The sequence below is a fragment of the Sinocyclocheilus rhinocerous genome, unplaced genomic scaffold (genome assembly GCF_001515625.1).
Source record: "Sinocyclocheilus rhinocerous isolate Xijiao unplaced genomic scaffold, SAMN03320098_v1.1 scaffold263, whole genome shotgun sequence".
Classification (NCBI taxonomy): domain Eukaryota; kingdom Metazoa; phylum Chordata; class Actinopteri; order Cypriniformes; family Cyprinidae; genus Sinocyclocheilus; species Sinocyclocheilus rhinocerous.
This window is the reverse complement of record NW_015645086.1, coordinates 3,096,568-3,120,682: the sequence shown is the minus strand read 5'-3', so window position 1 is coordinate 3,120,682 and position 24,115 is coordinate 3,096,568. Positions and strand designations below refer to the sequence as shown.

General features: G+C 37.6%; 1 protein-coding gene across 2 annotated transcripts; it reads right to left on the bottom strand.

Annotated features, from left to right (window-relative positions):
• Window positions 1-2,139: 2,139 nt before the first annotated feature.
• On the bottom strand, window positions 2,140-19,429 carry prpf6 (PRP6 pre-mRNA processing factor 6 homolog (S. cerevisiae)). 2 transcript variants are annotated; one of them, XM_016509198.1, is made up of 22 exons: window positions 19,194-19,429; window positions 18,241-18,403; window positions 17,917-18,035; window positions 17,755-17,833; window positions 16,867-17,043; window positions 15,610-15,750; window positions 15,428-15,522; window positions 15,192-15,348; window positions 12,886-13,048; window positions 11,575-11,693; window positions 11,359-11,475; window positions 11,145-11,246; window positions 10,777-10,899; window positions 9,587-9,708; window positions 9,138-9,276; window positions 7,991-8,110; window positions 5,658-5,834; window positions 5,365-5,498; window positions 3,398-3,489; window positions 3,215-3,329; window positions 2,935-3,061; window positions 2,140-2,790 (listed from the first exon to the last, which is right to left on the bottom strand). In XM_016509198.1, the coding sequence occupies exons 1-22, from the start codon at window positions 19,382-19,384 to the stop codon at window positions 2,638-2,640; spliced, it is 2,925 nt and encodes a 974-aa protein (XP_016364684.1). In that variant the 5' UTR covers window positions 19,385-19,429; the 3' UTR covers window positions 2,140-2,637. The 2 variants fall into 2 exon arrangements, with proteins under 2 accessions (XP_016364684.1, XP_016364685.1); XM_016509199.1 differs by having other exon boundaries at window positions 11,145-11,271; window positions 11,384-11,475.
• Window positions 19,430-24,115: the final 4,686 nt, after the last annotated feature.

The window sequence follows — 24,115 nt, the reverse complement described above, 5'->3', positions numbered from 1 at the left end:
TCCAGACATTTGTGTCAGGCTTCAACGCCTAGAATATTTCAGTGTGGCCTTCAGCTGATAAAATCACTACATCCCGCATGTTTCACACATGATTTGATTTTCCTAGAAGAAATTCCAGTGCTTAAAGGCAGAAAAAAAAATTGTGTAACGTTTTATGCCAGCATAAGTTTTAGTCAGGGTCATCCCGGGCCCTCTAAAGTAGGGGTCCTCTACAGCAGGTCCTCACTTCATCTCCTTTTGATGAACCTTACACCTATTATATCATGAGCTCATTAGCAGAATAAAGACATGTATAGATGATTAAACTGATGTAAGAATAGACCAATCACAATTCAGTATGCAAATAAATGCAAAAAACAAGACTAATCATGATGTAGAATACTGCAATGGTATAATTGTCATAGGAACATTTTCAAACATTAATCTCTTAAGTATAAAAGTTTTTAAACCAAGTGCTTAAAGGCAGAAAAAAAAATTGTGTAACGTTTTATGCCAGCATAAGTTTTAGTCAGGGTCATCCCGGGCCCTCTAAAGTAGGGGTCCTCTACAGCAGGTCCTCACTTCATCTCCTTTTGATGAACCTTACACCTATTATATCATGAGCTCATTAGCAGAATAAAGACATGTATAGATGATTAAACTGATGTAAGAATAGACCAATCACAATTCAGTATGCAAATAAATGCAAAAAACAAGACTAATCATGATGTAGAATACTGCAATGGTATCATAATTGTCATACGGAACATTTTCAAACATTAATCTCTTAAGTATAAAAGTTTTTAAACCAAAAGTAAACACCTAAAGAGAACATGAAGTACAAAATGTATGAACAGTTACATCAAGGAAGTAACTGTTAGTTCACCCAAAACTGAAAATTTACTTAACTTCATGCCATGCCAGATTTACCCAAACAGCTGATAAAAACATCACAATAATCCACACCACTCCAGTCCTGTGAAGTGAAAAGAGAAACAAATTCATCAAGAAGTTCTAACTTTAAACTGTCGCTTCTGGCCAAAATATGAGTCCATAATCCATAACAATGATTCCTCCAGTGAAAAAGTCAGTCTCTTGTTGTCTCCTCTAACATCAAAACCCACCAACATATTTATCTAGAAGTGTTATGGTACTGTTTTTGCTAGTGATCTGTGCAGATTTCTCTCCTGATTCAGATGAGATGACTTTTTCACTGGAGGAATCATTATTATGGATTATGGACTCATATTTTGGCCAGAAGCGACGGTTTAAAGTTAGAACTTCTTGATGAATTTGTTTCTTTTTTGGATCCACTGGTGAGCAAGTGATGCAATGCTACATTTCTCAAAATCGGTTCAATTGTGTAATATATTGTGTAATTTTTTCCCTTTTAATTTACGGTCACAACATCATGTTGTTGTTTTTTTCTTTGCATGTCATATGAGGGGCTCTGCCTTTCTGATGCAACCAGCTAAAAAATTATATTCAGAACAGGCTGAAGGAGAATTTGCAGTTAGAAAGGGGTTAGAGATGATTTAAAAAGAAAAGAAAAAAACAAACAAACATAAATCAGCACAATAATAGCATGCAGAATTTAACAAGCCAACATAGAACTAGGATGACTGAGAAATACCAAAATCACCAACACTGTAATTATCACATTAGCACTGACATCTAAAACATTTATTTTCTGTTTTATCAGCTGTTTGGACTCTCATTCTGACGGCACCCATTCACTGCAGAGGATCCATTGCTGAGCAAGTGATGCAATGCTACATTTCTCAAAATCGGTTCAATTGTGTAATATACTGTGTAATTTTTTCCCTTTTAATTTACGGTCACAACATGATGTTGTTGTTTTTTTCTTTGCAAGTCATATGAGGGGCTCTGCATTTCTGATGCAACCAGCTAAAAAATTATATTCAGAACAGGCTGAAGGAGAATTTGCAGTTAGAAAGGGGTTAGAGATGATTTAAAAAGAAAAGAAAAAAACAAACAAACATAAATCAGCACAATAATAGCATGCAGAATTTAACAAGCCAACATAGAACTAGGATGACTGAGAAATACCAAAATCACCAACACTGTAATTATCACATTAGCACTGACATCTAAAACATTTATGTTGTTGTTTTTTTCTTTGCAAGGCATATGAGGGGCTCTGCATTTCTGATGCAACCAGCTAAAAAATTATATTCAGAACAGGCTGAAGGAGAATTTGCAGTTAGAAAGGGGTTAGAGATAGATTATTTAAAAAGAAAAGAAAAAAAACAAACAAACATAAATCAGCACAATAATAGCATGCAGAATTTAACAAGCCAACATAGAACTAGGATGACTGAGAAATACCAAAATCACCAACACTGTAATTATCACATTAGCACTGACATCTAAAACATTTATTTTCTGATAAGCAGCACATTTACACATTAGCATGAGAAGCAGAGTAAGAGATAATTCTGGCAATTAATGTTCAAAATGGACTCATATCTCTGGGTGTGACTATACTTTAGACCACCCTGAACATAACAGCATGTGTAATGAAAACAGCCCTGTTCCAGAGGAACAAACACACGAAAAACACACCAATCCATAGTGGAAAAAAGCCAAAAAAAAAAAAAAAAAAAAGATTTGCGAATCTGCCATTAGTCCCACAGTTCAGAAGGTGTTTTTGATCTTCGAAGCCACGAGGACCAGGATCTCTCCGATGTTCTTCTGCCAGTTGAGAACGTGTTTGGATTCAGCGCACCACAGCTCACCGTGCCGTGGCTCTGCGTTCTCACAGCGCTTCTTCACCTCCAGCTGTTGCTCCTGAGTTAGAGAAGAACACCAGAGTAAGACAAGATTCACCAAGGATGGAAAACAGCAAGCAGTACATCCTTCAAAACATCTCCTTTTGTGCTTCACGAAAGAATGAGATTTCATTAGAAAAGATCTGAGAATAAAACGTCTTACTTCCGTCCCGTGCTGAAGCTCAAACTTGTAGAAGAATGCCCAGGCGTCGCCCAAGTCTGGTTCGATCTTTACCGTCCGCAGGAACCACTCTCTCGCCTTTGTTATCTTTCTCTCGCTCCAAAACAATCTGCAGGGCACACAAACAGATATAGTATTAATGAAACTAAAACGTTCAGACTGTTCTTGCCAAACGAGGAATAAAAGGGAGGAGGAATGTGGATAGGTAAACTGGAATTTAGGGTTGGGAGAATTTTGTAAAGAGTCCGGTCAGGAGACTTACTTGGCCACAGCTAGAAGTACATGAGGATCATGTTCACACTTTTTCAGAGCGTCAACACTCTTGGTCTTGCGCTGAGGTCTGGCCTCCAGGAACACGGCTTCAGCCCACAGGATACCTGACAGGAAGGAGTGAGTGTTGAGGCTCTTGACGGATCTGTTCAGGGTTGATGAAAGCGTGGCTTACCAGAGTTAGGACACTCCTGAAGGGCTTTGGCCATGAGTGTGTTGGCGATGTTTTTCAATCCCGCTCTGTATTCAAGTCGGACAGACTCCAGCCTGCCAGAGAAATTGAGATTAAAATTACGTGTTATTTTGGTGAGATTCTGTCATGACATGAAAATGATTAAGAAATTTAATTTAATTGCATGTAGCCTTCAACGCAAAGTAGTTCTGCCATTTTTCTGCTGTCTTTTGGCAAGATCCAAGTTCAAGCTGAGCTGTCAGTCAGACAGCAGCCAGGGGTAAATTTACACAAGCTATTGTGAAGAGGGCTGGATCATGAATATTAAGTAACATGCTCATGGAGGGCCACTTCCCAGCAGAGTTTAGCTCTAAAACAAGTTTCTAATGATCTTGAAGACCTTGATTAGCTGGAAAAGTGGTCCTCCGGGAGCAGTACTGGAAACCCCACACTTAAACCCAGCTTAAGTGATTTGCTAAAATGCAGTTATTACTAATTATTTGCTAGGAGGCTGGCAAATAGAAAAAGGCCTTGCTCATGAATATTAATTAGGTTATGTGACTGAATGTTTCTGGAATATACTGTGGCAACGTCAACACAACCTAATTAAAGTTAATTCTAATTAAACCTAATTAATTAAAAGTGCGCCGCCCAACTGCACAATACAACTTCTACATGTGAAAAGCCTTTTTATTAGTATTTAGACATTCATTAATTCATCTTTTTCATACTAATATTTAAATTCTTTCTTTGCAGACAATCATTTAATTGATTTAATCGAGACTTGTTATAGCACTTGCATATCATTGCTCTTTTGTTGTTTTTGATTGCTTCTATTGTCATCATTTGTAAGTCGCTTTGGATAAAAGCGTCTGCTAAATGACTAAATTTAAATGTAATTAATATTCATTAGCTAAGCCACTGTCATAGTAGAACTGTGCCACTTGCATAGTAACTGTCGTGAAGAAACATTAAAAAAAAGTACCATTAGTCATATTTTAGCATAAGCTTTTTTACTGAAGTGCAAGTACATCTGACTAGTGTTATTTTAGATTTTATATACTATTATTAATATTTTGATTTAGCTTTTAAAGTGCCCCTATTATGGGTTATGAAAGGTTCATATTTTGGTTTTGGGAGTCCCCAACAACAGGTTGACATGCATGCAAGGTCAAAAAACACTTTCATTGTCTTATAATATGCATTTATTTTTACCTTATTTGCTTAACGACTCCCAAACGATTCGTTTAACGATTCATTTTTCCAAACCCCTCCTTTGACGCTAATCTGCGGTGATTGGTCCGATTGGTCTTATTTTAATTTCATCATGCCTGTAATGCCTGATAAAGCAGCGTTTGTGAGCGCAGTGCTGCTTTGTGTACAGCGTTACCGGGGAAACTGCTATTTTTACGGCTCTAAAAGCTGCACCTAGTGGCAAAGAATGAATTTGCATTTTCATTCAGACCAACACGAAAAGACCAACAAGTGGGCGGGCAATATGCTAATGTTTCACGTTGACGTCAACATGAAACGGCTTGGGATTGGTTTTAAAAACGACTCGTTTTAATGATTCAGAGTCGACTCTTTCTTTTGAGAGACAATAACTTTATACACGGTGCACTTTCAGATTTAAAACTTTGCAGGATGTTTTCATTCCCTTAGAGCTGTGTTACACACTGCATGAAAGGTATATTTCAAAAATCCATAATAGGGGCACTTTAAATTTATATTTTCAATTTTAATTTAAGTTTAGGTTTCAGTTTTGTTACATGCTTTTGTTTATTTTTATTAGCTTTTTTACTATTTCTATGTAGCTTTATTTGATTGCAGTTAGTAATTTTAGTACCTATTTCAGCTAGCTGTCAAGAGAACATTTCAAATGTTCATGTTTAGCGTATAATAAAACATATTATAATTTAATATCTTTTGTTTTGGTTAATAACACAGCAGCATTTGGCATGGTTTCTTACCAAATCTCAGGGGTTTGTGGATTCTTGAGGCGAGCTTTCTCTAAGATGGCTCGAGCACGCGTGAGCTGGCCGACTCTCTCTTCCAGCTGAGACAGAAGGAGCCATAATGACATGGAATGAGGGCACTTCTTCAGCTGAATGGACACAGCAGAGAGGAGGCATCAGAGAAACACTATTATCACGCAGTCCCACTGAATTACAGAATTAGGTTCTGCAAAAATCAACCAACAATCTATCCACACTAAAATGTTCAATTATAATAAGGCATCTTCTCTAGAGCCTCATAAACGTACTCCCTGGTTGTAGGCCTCTCGTGCTTTATCGATGTTCTCTGACTGCTCCTCGATCTGTCCTCTCATCATCCAAAGCTTGGGGAAATCCTCATAGTGCTTCAGGGCCTCCGTACAAAGCTCCTGTGCCGCTTCAATATTCCCCAGCACCCACTCCAGCCTCACCGACTTCATAAACACCTGCGAACGGCACACAGAAAACAGTTATGACAACTCATATAATGCGTTTAACAGCCTTTAAAGCCCCTGACATCTTGAACATGATTATTAGGAATGTGTGAAATGCATAAAGGTGTCAACGAAACAGCCAGGGAGATTTTCATAATCCCTTTCCCGTTTGAAGCTCACATGGCTAGTTTCCATAGATGCAGAAAAACATAATTGTGTATTTTTTTTTGGATAACATTATCACTTATGAGGAATCCTGCCAAGTGCTTGAGGTACATTTGATCCTGTGATATTTGTCTAGATGCTGACACTCTTTCCTGGAGCCAAGAGTTAAACAAGCCCAGGCAAGAGGCCTTTCTAACACCTTCCATCTGCACCATTTACTCCCAAAAATCCCACGCTCCTTTACAGGGTACAGAGCAAGCACATCTGCTGTGAGGAGGTTACCATCCACTTACAGAGCTCATTTGACATAATCCCTGACCACATTTCTGGGCCAACATTTTGTAAAAACAATACTGTGCAAAATTCACCGCCTTGAATCCATAAATGTTCATAAAACATTTTTTGCAGTCCACTTTTGGTGCAGGCAGTGCATCTTTCTCATGTCAAACTCAATGACAGGCAGATATGTACTCTCTGACACAGAGTCAACATCAAGTTTTTCAAGGACAAGTTAAAGTCACATCTCAATTCTTAACTTTATATGCAAAGTCTAAAACAGCTTTTTTTTTTATGGGAGTGAGGGGTAAAATGAGTCAGTGGGTGATCAGTGTCACCCCTTAATATAGCAAACTGCACATGATTATAGATTCAGAAATCATATACAGTTGTTTTTTTAAAAATAAAACAACATGTATAGTATATAAGTGAAATACATTTAACCCCTTTTAAAAGGGTTAAATGTATTGCATGTCAAAGCCAATTATATGATTACTATATATAATAATATTATTTGTATTATATGTATATAAATTATATGTATAAATATATATAAAATATATTATTAAATATGTAGTATAATACTATATTATATTTAACTGAATATATTATTAAATATGTAGTATAATACTATAATATTATATTTAACTGAAACTAAAACCATAAAAAAAAATTTTCTAACTTTAAGTGAAGCATTACGTGAAATAAAATATTAAAAAATAAAAAAATAAAAAAGTAAACATTTTATTTCAGCAAGTTTCAAGCAACATTTCTCATTTAGTTTAACTTGTTTTATTAAAATAACTAAAACTGAAGTAAAAAAAGAATAAAAATAATACAGATAAAAAAAATAACTCCAAAATGAAAGTATAAAATATAAAAAAATAATTAAAAATAGGAATAAAAACTTTAGAAATTAAATTATGAATTTTGTATTTACTGTACTTTACTAAATAATTAAACAAACACTTAAAAATATATTTTAAAAAATGTAATCTCAATTATACTAGAATTACCTTTTTTGGCTAAATATTAGCCATGAATTACTAAAATTAAGCATTTTATTAAAACAGTAGTTGTGTGAAAAACTGTGTCAGATGCTTTGGGGTAAGCCGAGTCAGCGGTTCATGCAGGAAAATACTCTTTCAAATACAGTTACACAACGTTTCTGAATATACTTTTTTCCTGGATGGTTTAATATAATTATGTTCTGCAAAACTGCCTGTGATTAAGCAAAAAATTTTTTTTTTCTAATTTGTTTAACTGAAAAGTAAATGAGTCACACATTCAGCAACGATTTAACTTAACCCTTGATATGACATGGTGGCTAACATGGGCCAATTTGTCAGTGGTCCACTTTTTAAATGAAATATTATTAAGATTATTAGTTCAAACTTGAGCGTAGCCTCATCTCTGCTGACAGGTGCATAGTCTGATATGCTTAAAAAAATATGCACACATTCAAAAAGGTCAAAGGACTTTCTTTAGCCATCGTAAATCATCTTCCCGCTAGTGTCACATTCAACAGCCTGTTGCACAAGCATTTCTACAGAGTGACTCACCCTACATCCACTGATCTCATCACTTATCTCTCGCAATCAAAACAAGAGAGAAATCATAACACGCAGAAACTAAAACCCTGTGTTCTCAGCAGAAGGGTGTCCCCAGCATGACACAGCAGCGGTTACATCTATTTGACGGGGTGGTCTGAACATTGGGCCACTCACCCTGGCAGTGGGGGCGCTGCTACGGGCCTTGGCCAGCAGCCTGCGCGCTCTCTCGTACTCGTTATTCTCCGATTCTAGCTTCACGGCAGCCAGCCAGATCTCCTCACTGTTGGGGTTAGCCTAACACAAAGAGAAAAACAGAAAGAGGCGGGATGAGTTTTTACTGGCCATCATCCCAGTGAACACTTAGATACAGTAAAAGCTGATTAGTTTCAGGAAATGAGCACGGATATGCTTTTTTTAATTATGGTTCTGCATCTTTAGTTTGAAGTTTTGCATACAATTCTTGCATGTTTGGTGTTCTTTCAGTCATGTCATGTTATGACTAGGCCAACACTGAATGTTGATGTTTTGTCATGCCTTCCAAAATGAGTGGGAGGGAATCAAAACCAATTTAAATAGTATCAATTTATCTACATATATATATTTTTTAAAATTAATACTTTCATTCAGTGATGCATTAAACTTTTCAAAAGTGACAGTAAAGACTTTTATATTGTTACAAAATATTTCCATTTGTTCTTTTGAACATTCTATTCATCAAATAAATGTGAATATATCCTGAATATATGCATGGTTTCCACAAACATATAAAGCAGGACAACTGCTTTCGACATTAATAAACAGAAATGTTTCTTGAGCAGCAAATCAGCATATCAGAATGATTTCTGAAGGATCATGTGACACTGAAGACTGGAGTAATGATGCTGAAAATTCAGCTTTGCATCACAGGAATAAATTACATCTTAAATCATATTAAAATAGAAAACAATTATTTTAAATTGTAAAAATATTTCACAATTTTACTGTATTTACAGATTTTTGATCAAATAAATGCAGCCTTGATGAGCAAGGCTTACCAACTTACCAACTCTAAACATTTGAACAAGAATAGATCTGTTTATTGTCTATTAAAAGTGCATTTAAAATAAAAGAAATAAAAGAGTGAGTTAAATATGAAACCTACCACTACTCACCACTATGCTTTACAGGTCTTTTGTGAATTACTTTTGTAAATATCTAGTACAAAGAAGTGTATCTTGTGCCGTTGCTTCACCATTACAATGCTATGGTGTTATCAATAATGATGCTTGCCACTAATAATGTAGTCGTGGGGCCTGAAGAGCTGACGGCAAGAAGCACTCACCTGGAAAGCCAAAGCCAGGATACTTCTGGCTGCAGGAACGTCTCCCGCCAACCATTTCGATTTAGCACCCATTAGCCATAACACCTCAGCCTTTGGACAGTGAGCTACAGCCCTCTGTAACAGAGCCTCCAACGACTCTCTGAGAGAGAGAGAGAGAGAGAGAGAGAGAGAGAGCGAGATTAAAATAACACCAATGGCTGTGGAATATAATCAAGGGATTAGATTATATATCAGTGTCTAAATTAAGGTGCCTCTAAAAGAAAGTGGTTTCACAAAGGCTTCAATAATGCAAAGTCTAATGATTTAAAACTAATTCAATTGGGCAACCTCAAATAGGCCTTGTTGCCTTCCTGCCTCCATAAATTGGCTGTGAATGCTTGGACAGAACCAAAGAATGCTGATTTAAATTCTGTTCAGCCGTGTCTAGACAGCTAGTGAGTACTTCTCACCGGGTACCGTGGTTCTTCTCAAAGTAAGCGGCCCTCAGCCAGACGCTCTTCTTGCTGGGGAAGACCTGGAGCGCATGAGCGTAGATGGCCCGCGCACACTCCAGAGCTCCATGAGCCACACACTACAAAAAAACACAAACAATCAGCATCAGATATCATGGTAATAGAGTGCATTAGTGCTCGCCTACTTTTTCAGCAGCGCTGGTTCAGGAAGTTTTTTTTCTCCCCCATTAACGTTTCCCATAGAGAGTTAAAAAAAGCTTTTGTTAAAGTTTTATAAGCCATGAACCAAACCAACCAGCTACAAGGTGAATCACAACATTACAAACTTTGATTTGAAGCAAAATAAAGTATCTGAAAATCAGACAAAGAACCAAAGAATGGCTTTAATGAGGTAAACAAACTGCAGTCCCATTATCCTTTTTGAGACATAATCAAATAAAAAACAAAGGAGAAATAAAAACTATTGATTTAAGGTTGTTGATTATATTAATAGAAACAACAAATTTATTGCAAAATATGCAAATATAGAACAGGGGGGTCAACTGCAGTGTTTTTAAAACTACATGGGTAATGTAGTTTTCACCACAAATTCAGATTTTAGATATGATCTGTTAAGAAATGAGTTGAAATAATGTAAATGAACAGCTTATACAAAATAATATACAACTTCTTAGCTCACAGTACATCTGTCTTTAAAGGTTTATGAGTTATTGCTAAAAATCCCTAAGGGAAAAAAAAGAATGTAGTTTTTACTTCCGGAATCTGACTATAATATATATCTATAATATAGGTCTGTGTAATATAGCCAAACTAATGTTAAAGAGATAAGACATTAAAGGGATAGTTCACCCAAAAATGAAAATTGTCATCATTTACTCACCCTCATGCTGTTCCAAACCTGTATGAGTCTCTTTCTTCTGCTGAACACAAAATATGATATTTTGAAGAATATTGGGAAGCAAACAGTTGCTGGTAGCCAACATTCTTCAAAATACTTTTTATATGCGTGAGTGTTTAACAGAAGAAAGAAATTCATGTATTTTCATTTTTGGTAAAACTACCCCTTTAAATCTTCTACTATAACTTGTTATTCTCATGAATAAATGATCAGAAATGTCAGTAATAAACAAACACGTGGTGCTGAATGAAAGCAGAATGTGGGTGCGTAAAGGTGAGAGGATGTTTACACTGTCTGCGTCCTCCATCCATGTGTGTTTGCAGTCCTCCTCTTCAATGCCAATCCCAATCACAGCTCTGATCACAGCCTGACAAGTGGCCACGCTGCCAGCCTTATCACACTCCTCTGCATCCTGAGACAGACATCAGCTTTAAATTGAACACATCCTGATATTTGTTCTCTCATATATCTGGCAATGCAGCTTAACTGAGAAACCTAATCTTGTCCTGACTCGAATCTCGGTCTTTGCATATATGCATTTTTCACTGTTTTTTAAAGTCTAATTTAAAAAAAGAAACTTGAAACCATTTAAAAACAGCTACACTGAATGACACTGAGCCATCTGAGCTCTTAAACATAAACACTGAGATGTTAGACCTGAATCCATTGTTCGCGATTTATCTCTACGCCGTTGGCCCTCAGGGAGGTGATGGCTCTGTCGATGATCTTCTCCACCATCTGTGTGTTGCCGTTGGCCTCCTCCAGCTTGGCAGCTGTGATCCAGATATGGCGGTCAGACGCCGGTGGCCCTCAGGGAGGTGATGGCTCTGTCGATGATCTTCTCCACCATCTGTGTGTTGCCGTTGGCCTCCTCCAGCTTGGCAGCTGTGATCCAGATATGGCGGTCAGTGGGAATGTTTTCACGGGCCTTGTTCAGAACACGACGAGCATTCTCATAGGTTTCTAATCGGGCCAGAGCCAGCCAGAGCTACGGAAGACAAGGACAACACTGTCAGAGCAGTCTGATTTATGGCCCGTAAAGAGGTTTATGGGTTCTGGCTGATTAAGACTGTGTGTGTGTGTGTACCTCAACACTGGTAGGACAGCACTCGACTGCTCTGCTCAACATAATCCTAGCGTCCTCTGGCTCCTCCAGCTCAACAGCTATCTTCCACAAACGCACTGACTTCGACACATTCTCCAGAGCTGTGAAGACATGTAGATATTGGGAAAAAAGGCAGTATACAGACAAGAGTTACTGAATGATTAAACAAAAAGTAGCAAGCATCACATTGCTCATTTTTGGGATTATTAGAATGATCTTGCTAAATAATAACCCTAAATAGTAACCCTTCTGATTTAGCTTTTTTCCCCTGCAATTTGGTTTCACAACACGACTTTGATTTAGTGGACAATAAAAATATATATATTAATATTTCACCAAAACCGTTTTATCCCCACCCCCCACCCCTCCTCCCCCTAAGAAACAGAAATAATAAAAATGACAGGTGCGCTTATTAAAGATAAAATGAAAATAATGAATAGTAATGAAAGACATCCACCTAGTGCATGTTTACACAGTGAAACCCAAAAAGCAATGCTGTTTTAAAACAACACCGAAGTCTAGAGTAACATGCTGAACTGTAAAATGACTGTAAAATCTACCATTTTTTAACGTTAGAGTTCAAATGATAAATGTTTTTACAAAAACAATTGTTGTATAAAATGATAAACCTCAAATTTCAGCCTAATAAATGATTATGCATGTATAATTGGTCTGAACAAAAACGGCAGACGGGATTAATGAAAACGCTAATTCACTCTCTGACAGTAGGTGGCGCTTATGAACAAGCAGAAATACAGCGGTTTACCACAGTTACTCCTGCACACAAAGCAGCGCTGCACTTATAAACTCTACTATTAGGCATCATATGGCAGTAAGATGAAAAGAAAATGCCATAAAAACTCAGTTCCCTCCTCCATTTCAACAGAAACAACACTGAGATCTTGAATGCACTCAAACTTTCTCCAGAAAACGCAAAAACCACTGTATGCAAATCACGTCATGAATAATAAACTGGTACTAAAATGAAAAATCACCAGGTTTTTACCAACAAACTGATTACGTCACAAACACCACATTACTTTTTAGAGTTAACAAGCTAATCAAGGTAGAGATATTGATGAAGTAGAACCAGCAGCCTCTTTAAAGAGATACATTATTATAAGGAGGAGATTCAGGACGTTTTAACAAGCCGAGACTGATAGAGTATTCATACATACCTAACAATTCATCCGTCTCTGTCACACAGGTATGCAGGCAGAAAAAAGCAGGTGACAGTGGAAAGAGAAACCTAAAGAGGACTGGAGGAAGAGAGACAGACAAAGAGTCACTGACCTTTCCTGAGCACTCGTTTCTTGGCCCTGATGTCCGTCTCTAGCTCCGCGGCTCTGATATAGATGCGCACAGACTGAGGGAGGTGACGCACCGCCTGGGCAACTACTGCCTTCGCCGTGTCTCCAGGCTGCAGCCGGGCGGCTTCTAGCCAAACATCCTCGCTCTGGACAGACAACACACAGCACAGATCACACACACACATCCCCTCACTCTATGAAGACAATACAAATACCATCTTAATAAGACAAAATTACTCAGAACAGATAACATCTTCAGCAGGGCTTTAGATAAAGACAAGGAAGCAAAAAAATGTATTTAGTTTCAGAATCGATTAATAATGAAGTTATAAAAAATATTTTCTTATATTTTAAACAGTTTATATATATATATATATATATATATATATATACACACTGAATATTTCTGCCTGTTTGGAAAATCTCATGTTTTGGACCTTATATGATCAACAATTTCCAATAGCATAGAATAAAATTGCTACCTAATTAAATAAATAATTCATTCATTTATTTAAATAGGCTATAATTTCATGTCTCACAAACCTAAAGTATACGAAACACTAAATCACCAGTCAATGAGGCTGTTTGGTGAATCTTTTGATCAACTCAAAAAGAACAATTTCATTTTTCCATGAATCGGACATTACAGCTTGCAAATGAGGCCTGGCTGACTGCCGAGTGTTGACTAGATTTTAAGTTGTGGTAAACCATTTTTGCTTTCTCATGTATTTTAGTGTGGAGCCCAGCTCAATAGTTCACATGTATAAAAGGAATAATTGACAATTGGCTGGTGAATTATTAAAAATTAATGCTAAATGATTTATAGAATCAGCTGCCAAGACCACCTTTTTGTTCATCACAGGCGTGTTTGATGACTGAATGTACCGATCATGCCCACACATTCTGTCTAAGTGGGCAGCTCACTAGGCTTTGAGACACAGCCAGTGTCACCGTTCTTCTGCTGAACTTTGATTAAGGAGCCTGCAGAAATTTCCCAACACTTAATGAAGCTGTGCACACACTGAGAGCAAAAGAGCCTGACACCGTTACCGCTCGCTGTGTTTTCATTTCCAGTCCAAAGACAGCACTAGTAGACAGGCACAGTTGACATAAACCAGGCTCAATTCACTGACCATGACATTTTTATATTGTTCTTGAACAATATTTTCCAAGTGGGATTTTGCAGGTCATAAATGTATTGCTATGGCAACCTGTCAACACTGGCAACATTCCTAAAGCTGTAAAACTTCAATGTTTCATACACATGCTGCCCCCTACTGGACAGAGAGTCGAGCTATTCCTTTTTACATTAAATGGACAGTTCAACCAAAACTTAAAATTCGGTCATCATTTTCGCACCCTTATGTCACTCCAAACCTGTATGACTTTGTATCCCCTATGAAACAAAGACGAGAAATGTCTGTTTTTGTCAAAATAGAAGTCAACTGTTAAACAGTTTGCTCTCTTCAAGCCATCTTCAAATTAAATATGTTCCACAGAAGTAAGTCATTTTTGGGTGAAACATCTCTTTAAGGGACATTTAAAACATTTTATTATCAGAGTCCCATTTATAAAGTTCAAGGTTTCTTGCACCTACTTTGAGCGAAATACAAGAAATAACTGGTGTGATGACGTTTCAAACATAATCAGGCAAAAAACTAAGTTTGCTCAGGATCCATTTCAGGCCAAAGTGAACTTTCTAGAAAATTTTGCTCTGGCTGGTAAACACCTTCGAACTCCCATTGGTCTGTGATGATGATGATGATGATGTAACAGGTAGGTGTGGCTCTGGGGCTCCGCCTTCTTTGACATGTAAATCTTCTCTGGTTCATTTCTTCTGTTCAGTCCATCAAGGTCAGACGCGAGTAAAAGCATGAACACACTGACATGCTGCTTTATAGTAGAAACTGAAGTTGTAAATCTAATTGAAAGCGACACTGACACTGTTTTTTTCCCCCCATGTTTAATACTGTAAAGCTGCTTGCTATAAATGTGCTGAATTGCAGAGCTAGTGCAAACATGTCCACATCAGATGTTTTCTTAACTGCTGTTATTTTTGTTCTGTGCTTATTTTGTTACTGAGAGGAAAGCACACAACACATATTTACATATTCATCTAAACGCTGCACTCAGTGTGTGTAGGGATGCTCACTAACAGTGTACCTCTGCTAAGATATTTCAAACTTCTTTTTACCCCTAAGTGAAGAATGAAAAAAATCTTTGCCTTAAATATATAGGGACCTTAATTTAGTCACACATGACCATTTCCTCCCTCTTTTTGTGCCTCACCTTGGGACACATCTCGGTGCCTTTCATGATCAGGTTTCTGGCCACCTGCAGCTTCCCGGTCACCTCTTCCAGACGAGCAGAAGCGATCCAGGCGGGCGGGTGATGAGGGTTTGTTTCTCTCACTGACTTCAAGAGGAGACGGGCCTTCTTAATATCACTGCACACATAGAATGACATTAGAAAATGCAACACAAACAGCCCAGATATAAAGCTCATGAGGCTAAAACACTCAGTACCTGATGTCTCCTCCATGTGTGGGGATCATGGAGTTGAGATCGGTGAGATAGCCTTTAGGATCAACAACTGTCTGTCCACTAACAGAGTCAGACACCTGGAGACACCAACAAAGACTCTGTAAAAACTTCTAGCTTTCTTCAAAATAATTCAGTTTGCAATTAAATGCTATATGGTGCATCACCTGACTGAGCCTCATGTCCATCAGAGTGTTCCTGGCCTGTCCGATCTTCCTCATGTCCAGCTCTCCAGCTTCAGGCGTCATGCCTCCTGGGTAGGGTGTGTTCAAGCCCCCTGGAAAGGGTGTCGCTAGCCCACTAAATTGCTGAAAAAAAAAAACAGCTCAATTAGAGATTGCATTGTTGCATATTTTGCAATGAAATCTTCAAGTGCACTGGATCCTGCAAAGCAATGCGATGTGCTCTGATTATATTCATATTTTTCTTAAAGGGGTCCTATTATGCTCTTTTACAATGTCTTGAATTTGTTTTGGGGGTGTACTAGAACATGCACTCATGCTTGGTGGTTCGAAAAACGCATAATTTTTTACATAATTTACATTATTACAATACCTTTCTCCCCAGTCTGGCACAAACAAATGTGATGTGATTGGTTAGCTATCCCAGTGCGTTGTGATTGGCGAACAGCTTAGACGGTGTTTCAGTACTGCCCCGCCCCTTGCCAAAGCAGCAAGTTCCGTCTGCTCTGGTTTAGTTAACGATGGCGTCAATATTACCATATCAATTTGAGCCGGATTCAGACCCAGAGAATATTGAACAAGAGGATCGTGCAGAACCTTTGCACGCACGGATATTGCAAGACATATTAGAGTGGTAACGTTATTGTTGTTGTTGTTTTTTTTTGGCTAAATCACGTTTTAGATAGGATGTCAACAACCGCTTAAAAATAAATGCATTTACTATGTACAGATGCATATGCATTATTTTTATTGTTATTTAATTCTAACATTATAGCATGAATTGCAGTGAAACTGTTATACAGTTGAATTTATTTATACCATAGTCCAGTGTAGGCATGGGCCGGTATGAGATTTTGAAGGTATGATAACCTTAAGCAAAAATATCACGGTTTCACAGTATCACGGTATTGTCGTTACAGCTCTAAAATGTGTTATTTTTAAATCACTGGGGAAAAAAACAATATATTTTGTTTTTGATCAACATACAGAATATTAGGAACAATAGAATTTGTTTATTTTTCTTTGATTTGTTTCCTAAAAAGAAGAATTTCTTGAAAAGGGATTTTTTAAAAACGAAATATCTCCCTTCGGAGTGGACTTTGAGAGTTGTAACTTTGTAGATCTTTTTTATGCCCAAACATACACAGTACACACTGACTAAAATTAAAAAAGTGAAAAAGCATAATAGGACCCCTTTAAAGACGATGATGCGCATGTGAAAGGTGACAGAATGTTACTCACCCCCTGCAGTGGGTCAACAGAGGTGTGGTTTTCTCCAGTCTGGAGGTGCTTGGCAAAGAAGCTGTCTGGCACAGGTGTGAGCTTCTCATGGCGGGGATTCCTCTGACGTTTGTTCCTGGCATCACCAACCTCAGGAATACTCAACCATTCATCCTCTGTGACCTCAGCCAGCTTCCTCTGGAAGGCAGAAATAATGCAACAACAGGGTTATCGTTGACATTACACTACCGCTCAAAAGTTTGGGGTTGGTGTGTTTTGAAAGTGTTTTTTAAAGAAGTATCTTCTGCTCACCAAGGTTACAAGTATCTGATCAAAAATACAGTAAAAACAGTAATATTATTACAATTTAAAAGAACTGTTTTCTATTTGAATTTATTTTAAAATGTAATTTATTCCTGTGATTCTAAGCTGAATTTTCAGCATCATTACTCCAGTCTTCAGTGTCACATGATCCCTCAGAAATTATTTTAGTACGCTGATTTGCTGCTCAAGAAACATTTCTTATTATAATCAATGTTTAAATTTTTTGTGGAAATTGTGTTTTTTTCAGGATTCCTTGAAGAATGAAAAGTTTGAAAGAAAAGCATTTATTTGAAATAGAAATATTCTGTAACATTATAAATGTCTTTACTGTCACTATTGATCAATTGAATGCGGCTTTGCTGAATAAAAGCAGATTTTTTTTTCAATATGAAATCTTACGGACCCCAAAATTTTGAACAGTAGCTTATATGAGAGTACACAAACTATAAACCCCAGATGTTGATTTTTACCATTATTATTTAGTCATATTAAAATTCTGTCACAGTTCAAACTAAAATTCCAAATATTATTTGTAGGACAAAGTAGCTATATAAACATTTTGACGAACAAATCATAATCACAAACCTTCAGGTCTGAGAATTGCTGCTGAATTTTGGGCCTCTCCATACGATATTTCTCGATCTCCTCTTTCTCTCGCAGCTCCCTGCGGATACATCCACAAAATAAACAAAGAGACACTACATAACAACAAACAAGTGCAGATGAGAGAGCCAAGTTCACACTCACCTTCTTTCTTTGCGTCTCTCATCCATGCGCTTATCCAGTGCGGCGTAAATGGCGTCGGCCTCCTCATCGTCTTTCTCATACGGCCCACTGGAGAACAGACTGCCTGCATAGCCGTTGAACTAGAGGATATCAGGGATTCAGGCTAATAGTACAATACAAAGTTTTACCAATAAAGTTAAATAAAACCTTTCACAGTCAGAATGTGATCTCAATCAATCCTAATATATATTGAACACAGTTTTGTATATTCTGTTGCCTTTTTTGCATGCAATCACATATGGCACAGGTCGACACGACCCTGCTCATGATAAACTGCTGGTGCACCTCATCATAGTTAGTGTCATTCAGATCCTCGTCATCATCTTCTTGGTTTTTCTTCATCTGATCGCCCACCGTCCTCTTCCCAGGGGGTGCGTGCCGATCGTCCACTGGGTCATTGGCATCACGAGCGGGACCAATATCAGATCGCGTGGTGAAACCTGTAGCACTGAGGAGCACAATACATTACAACTCAGCACGAAACGCAAAATATGACAACATGTAACACTACCGGTCAAAAGTTTGGAATAATTACGATTTTTTTTATGTACTCTGCTGTTCAAAAGTTTGGTCTCTTCTTTTCATCAAGGCTGCAATTCTTTGACCAAAAATACAGAATTTTTTTTTTAATATTGTAAAATATTGTTACCATTGATTTAAAAGAATGGTTTTCTATTTTAATATACTTTAAAATGTAATTTATTCCTGTGATGCAAAGCTGAATTTTCAGCATCATTACTCCAGTCTTCAGTGTCACGTGATCCTCCAGAAATCATTCTAATACGCTGATTTGCTGCACAAGGAATAGTTCTTCTTATTATTTTTGAAAAGACTTTAATGTTGAACTGGACACTGAATTAATGGCTGCTGAAAATTCAGCTTTGTATCACAGGAATAAATTACATTTTGATATGTATTAAAATTGAAAGCAGTTTTTTTTAAATTGTAAAAATATTTCACAATATTACTGTATTTTTTGATCAAATAATGCAGCCTTGGTGACCATAAGAGACTTTTTTCAAAGCTTCAAAGTAGTGTAAAATTACAAGACGTCTTATAACACAGTACAACACAAAACAAAACACATCAACAATAACATCAATACACCAAATTACACATCAATGAAACATCACAATACACAGCACAACGTCTAAAAATCAGCAGTGTTATTATAAGTAATAACACATTTGTGCAGCGAGTGAGTTCTGTCATGATTACTGTATGTTTTGGTCTCTCACCCTCTTCCCAGACCGGGCACGTAACCCAGCGGCGCAGGCACCCCGAGGAACGGCTTCTTCTTCTTATTCAAGCCGCCCATGAGCGGAGACGCGAGCGGCATTGCCGGAGCTCCACCTGCGGCCCCGCCGGTCCCTCCGGACGGGGCTTTGCTTGCAGTTCTCGCGGGTTGTTTTGCTGTAGCGCTCGCCATCGTTGCGCTACCGACAACACGCTTCACTTCCGGTACAACAACAGTCGCGCTTCCTGTAACATAAAAGTCTGCTTTTAAAAAATGGCAGTGCTACTATAGCGTCCTCACAGGACGGGCGGTGTGAAGTAGCCTGACTTAAATTCACCTGCTCTTTGTGCTTTTGTTGTTGGGTTACTTTTTTTTTTCTGTTATACGCTGATATGAGAAGCAAAAAATACTTAAAATATTATGTAGGTTGGTGGACCTTAATCTTCCCTTTTATCTAAAAGCACGTGTACCTGATTTTATAGAATCAAATAATCACTTTTGAAAACTATCCATAGGAATAGGTATCATGTAAGAGTCAAACAAGATAAACTGAAATGTATATTGTTAGATTTGTTGAATTTGTTAAGTATTATTTGATGCTACTAGGATCCTTTTGGTTTTAAATTATGATGGAATTCAATTACACTTCCTTTAGGATTTTTGACTGAATTAGTTATTTTAACAGAAAATAGATATTTTGGGCTAAAATGATACACATTCATAAAGCTTTGAGTCATTTGATAACAGTATACTTCATCAATGTGAGTTTCATCTACAGAGGGCAGCAGAGGCTTGATTCCTATGGTCTAAGGATACCTAAGTACGGAACACCACTCAAAGGTAAACATTTTGTATTTTAAATATTTTGAATTCAGCTCAATATGCTGAGACAATTAAAAAGTAAACTATTTGTAGTCTAATTCAGCCTAAAAAGTGTAAACACTCTGCTACTAACCAATGTAGTGACATTGGCTCAACCAATGGTGTGAGTTTTTGGGCGGGACTTTCTGTTATTCTGACCAATGGGAGACAAGGGGAGTGTTTTATTTTTTTATTTTTTTATTTTTTTTAAACAGCTTTATTAACTTCATGTATATCTTTTAGAAAGAGTGTTGTATCATCTGCAAATTGACATAGCTTAAATTCTTTTCCCATAGTTGTAATACCTTGAAAATATCCTTTCTTGAGATGAAGAGCTAATAATTGGGTTGCTAACAGAAAAAGAAAAGGAGAAAATGGACAACCTTGTCTTATTCCTCTGCCAATTTCAAATCTATTAGACGTTCCTTGGGCCAATTTGACAGAACTAAATAATTAACTGTAGAGAAGAGCATTTCGTTAAATGTATAATGAATGTGTCATTCATTTTTTATACATGTGATTTATATATGTGATTTTTTCTCACACATATACATCTGCTTAACGTTATCTGTCTGTTTTCCGTCTTTTAGTTTAAGACAGAACGATTTGAGTTTGCAGGAGTCATTACAGTGTAAATTGATGGACATAACTTTCTAATACCTGAAACAGAAAACTAATAAATACAGTAATATTCCCTCCGCACTTCGGAAACTGGGCTTCCACACAGACGAGCGCACACAGTTTTGGCCAGATTACCCATTTTAAATAAGGTATAGACCCACTAAATGAACGGGTCCAGATCGGATCCGGTCCGGATGAGTAATCAGCGGGTCCTGATCGGATCCGTTTCTTTATCAACGGGTCCGGTTCGGATAGGGGCCGGCTGAGCTACTTCATGAACGGGTCCGGATCGGATCCGGATGAACCGCTTTATTATCCGTAACCCTTATCTGTTTCGGATCCGTTGATCTGTCTCGTCAGGAGAAGGCCAACAACAGCCAATCAACAGCCAGTCAGACGACGAGCAGCCAATCAATACAGGATTTGGCCAGCAGCCAATAGCATTTGTTAACACAACAAGCATACGTTGGGCCCCGCCCCCCGACTGTCAAAACTTCCTGTGCGTGAAGGGTTCAGCTCTCGCGTTTAGCTCTGCGCGTGCGGGCTCTGCTCGCAGTTTTGTTATTTGACTTTGCAGCGTGCTGATGTGTGTACACAATATGTTTCATTTTCTAATAATGTTTTATTAAGTTTCCAATATCCTCTATTTGCTTTATATTTACTTGAACCATACCTATTTATGTCAATTGCTATTCCTTTATGATCTGTTAAGACGGAAGGCTCTATAGAAACAGACTGAACATAATCTTCTAATGTATCTGAAATTAAAAAATAATCAATGCGTGACTGCTTAGACTGATCTTTCTTACTCCATGTACACAAAATTTGGTTTGGATTTTTGTGACGCCAAATATCTATTAACCCTAAACGAAGGCATACATTTTTTATTTCACACATACCATCATCTTTGGGTGGCCATCTATCTAATAAGTTATGTACACAGTTAAAGTCCCCTCCCCATATTATTTTAGCATCAGGGAATTTGCTCTTGATCTGCATCAATTTTAATTCAATATTTCCAAAAAATATGTTATTTTGTTGCTTGTTGTTGGTAGCATATGAATTCACCACAAGGGGAGTGTTTGGAAACCTGCAATTTTGTTTGGTGACACTATAGTGGTGCATAAAGTCAGGGGTCACCAAACTTCGAACATCAAATTTTGATGTTAAAACTTTGTGAACGAGTAAAAAGACTTTTAATGCATTTTTATGGTTTTTAATGGAGTTTTAAATGGAGCTTCAAGAATCCATTATCGGTGAGTGTCATATACATTGAGCAGTACAGTTCATATTTTTAATGTTCAATCTGTGCTTATGAAAGTTTAAAAAAAAATCATTCTGTGCATACCTGTGGAAGTAAATAGATAATTTTCAGTTCATATTTCATCAATTGGGATCTATTAACCATCTTCGCGCTACCTCAATGTTCGGGCTTTGGATTTCTCTGTAGAGACGATAATGAAAGCAGACACTGTCACATCAGACTCAAGGGCTTTCGGCAGGTCAATTTAATAAAGGTGCCTACAACATCAGAAAAATCCGCTGGGCTGAAAAGACAGTTCTTGAAAGCTTATAGATTCAAACAGAAATGCCTGCCGAACCAGACTCCGTTTAACACACAACTTACCCAAATGCAATATGAAATCCCTGGCTTTCAGTGGCCTAACTAAATAATATTGCCAAGACTTGTCAGTCAGACTTGAATATGAATTGAAGTTTTCTCCATTCTTCTCTATTGCCCATACTGATATGAAGTCAATGTCAAAAGAATTGGCTGACATAAAGCGCAACTGGCAGTCTCAATTTACATAAAATTTAAGAAAAGTCAGGAGACTTTTATACCATTAGCACAGACTGTAAAATGTAACAATCATTCTGAACTTCTTCACATGGCCCGATTTAATTTTGCTTCTTTCATTTGCTCACTGATTTACCGAATGGGTGCCGTCAGAATCAGAGTCCAAACAGTTGATAAAAACAAACCTGTTTGTGTAACGTGTTGTACAGGATCAAGCACAGAATGCAGGAGAAGTCAACAAACTAATACAACCAATGGAGAAACCGTGACACAGCAACAGAAACATATAAACAATACCAGACAAGGAACTGACTAAAACTGAGGGCTTAAATAGACAGATGATTAACAGAATCAGAACAGGTGACGACTAATGAGTAACTATGGAAACAAATGAGAGGAGGGAAAATTGGAACAAAGGAAACTGGCCCTGCGTTCCATTCAGAAGGCAGAGGAAATGGCTGAATCTGGGAGAGGGAGGCTGGGTGGGATCCATTGTTGAGCAAGTGATGCATCAAAATCTGTTCTGATGAAAAAACAAACTCAGCTACATCTTTGATGGCCCGAAGTTGAGTAAATTTTCAGCAAATTTTAATTTTTGTGTGAACTATTTCTTTGGGATGCAAATTGCATTTCATGTTGAGTTTAGGCTTTTGGTACACTATTTGTCTTCATGTTCCACCATACACTTGATTTAGTGTTATGTTGTTGCAGAAATGCGCTGAAGTCACACGTTTTGTCAATCCAGAAGCTTTACAGAACATCTACTACAGTTCTGGGGTCTGTGTCTCTCATTATTGAGACATAAAGATTTCTTCCTGGGATTCTTTCAGACATGTGTCCTTTGTATGCCGCCCTGTGATAATCAGGACTAAAACGTAATCCTGTTATCATCGCTTTTGTATTGTGAATGCACAGGCCAGGATTGAAACACATGACGTGTGTAGAGCCCAAGGATTGAGCCTCTGAGGAGGTAAAGGGGTGAGGAACAGGAAAGGAATTATTCTCTTTGATCTGTTCCCATGGAGCATTTGGCTTTGGTTTTCCTCCACACATAACCTTGAACAATGAAGCAGGAACAGAAAGAGAAAGAACGCCTGGGAGGAAGAGGGAGAGGAGAGCAGTGGGAAAAAATAGGTGAACGAGGGTCAGAGGCAGATTATACCTGAGAGAGGTTTATTGTGTGAAATCCACATTTCCATGGCATGGCGAAACCTAAAGTGGAAGTTCATGAGTATGTTTTGGTGTGTTCAAAGGATTCTAGACAGTTTTGGGGGTAATGCATTACAAGTAATGTGAGTTACATAATCAGATTACTTTTTCAAATAAGTAATGCAGTACTTTTACATTTACAATGAAATATCTGAGTTACTTTTTCTAATAAGTAATGCACACAAGTTACTTTGTTTTCCTTTTTATTCACTGACAGCTCTCCTGTCCCCGTGTTGAGAGAAATCAGGAGTGAGGTGAAGAGGCAGAGGCACTTCCTTCAGCCTGAGCCTTATTCACTTCACTTTTGGTGTGAAAGGGCCTTTACAATGGCCAAAAACATAACTTTTTTGTTTTTTGTTATTAAAAAAAACAAATAAGCAAGCCCAGCTCAGGTGACAAAAAGTAACACAAAAGTAGCAAAATGCATTACTTTC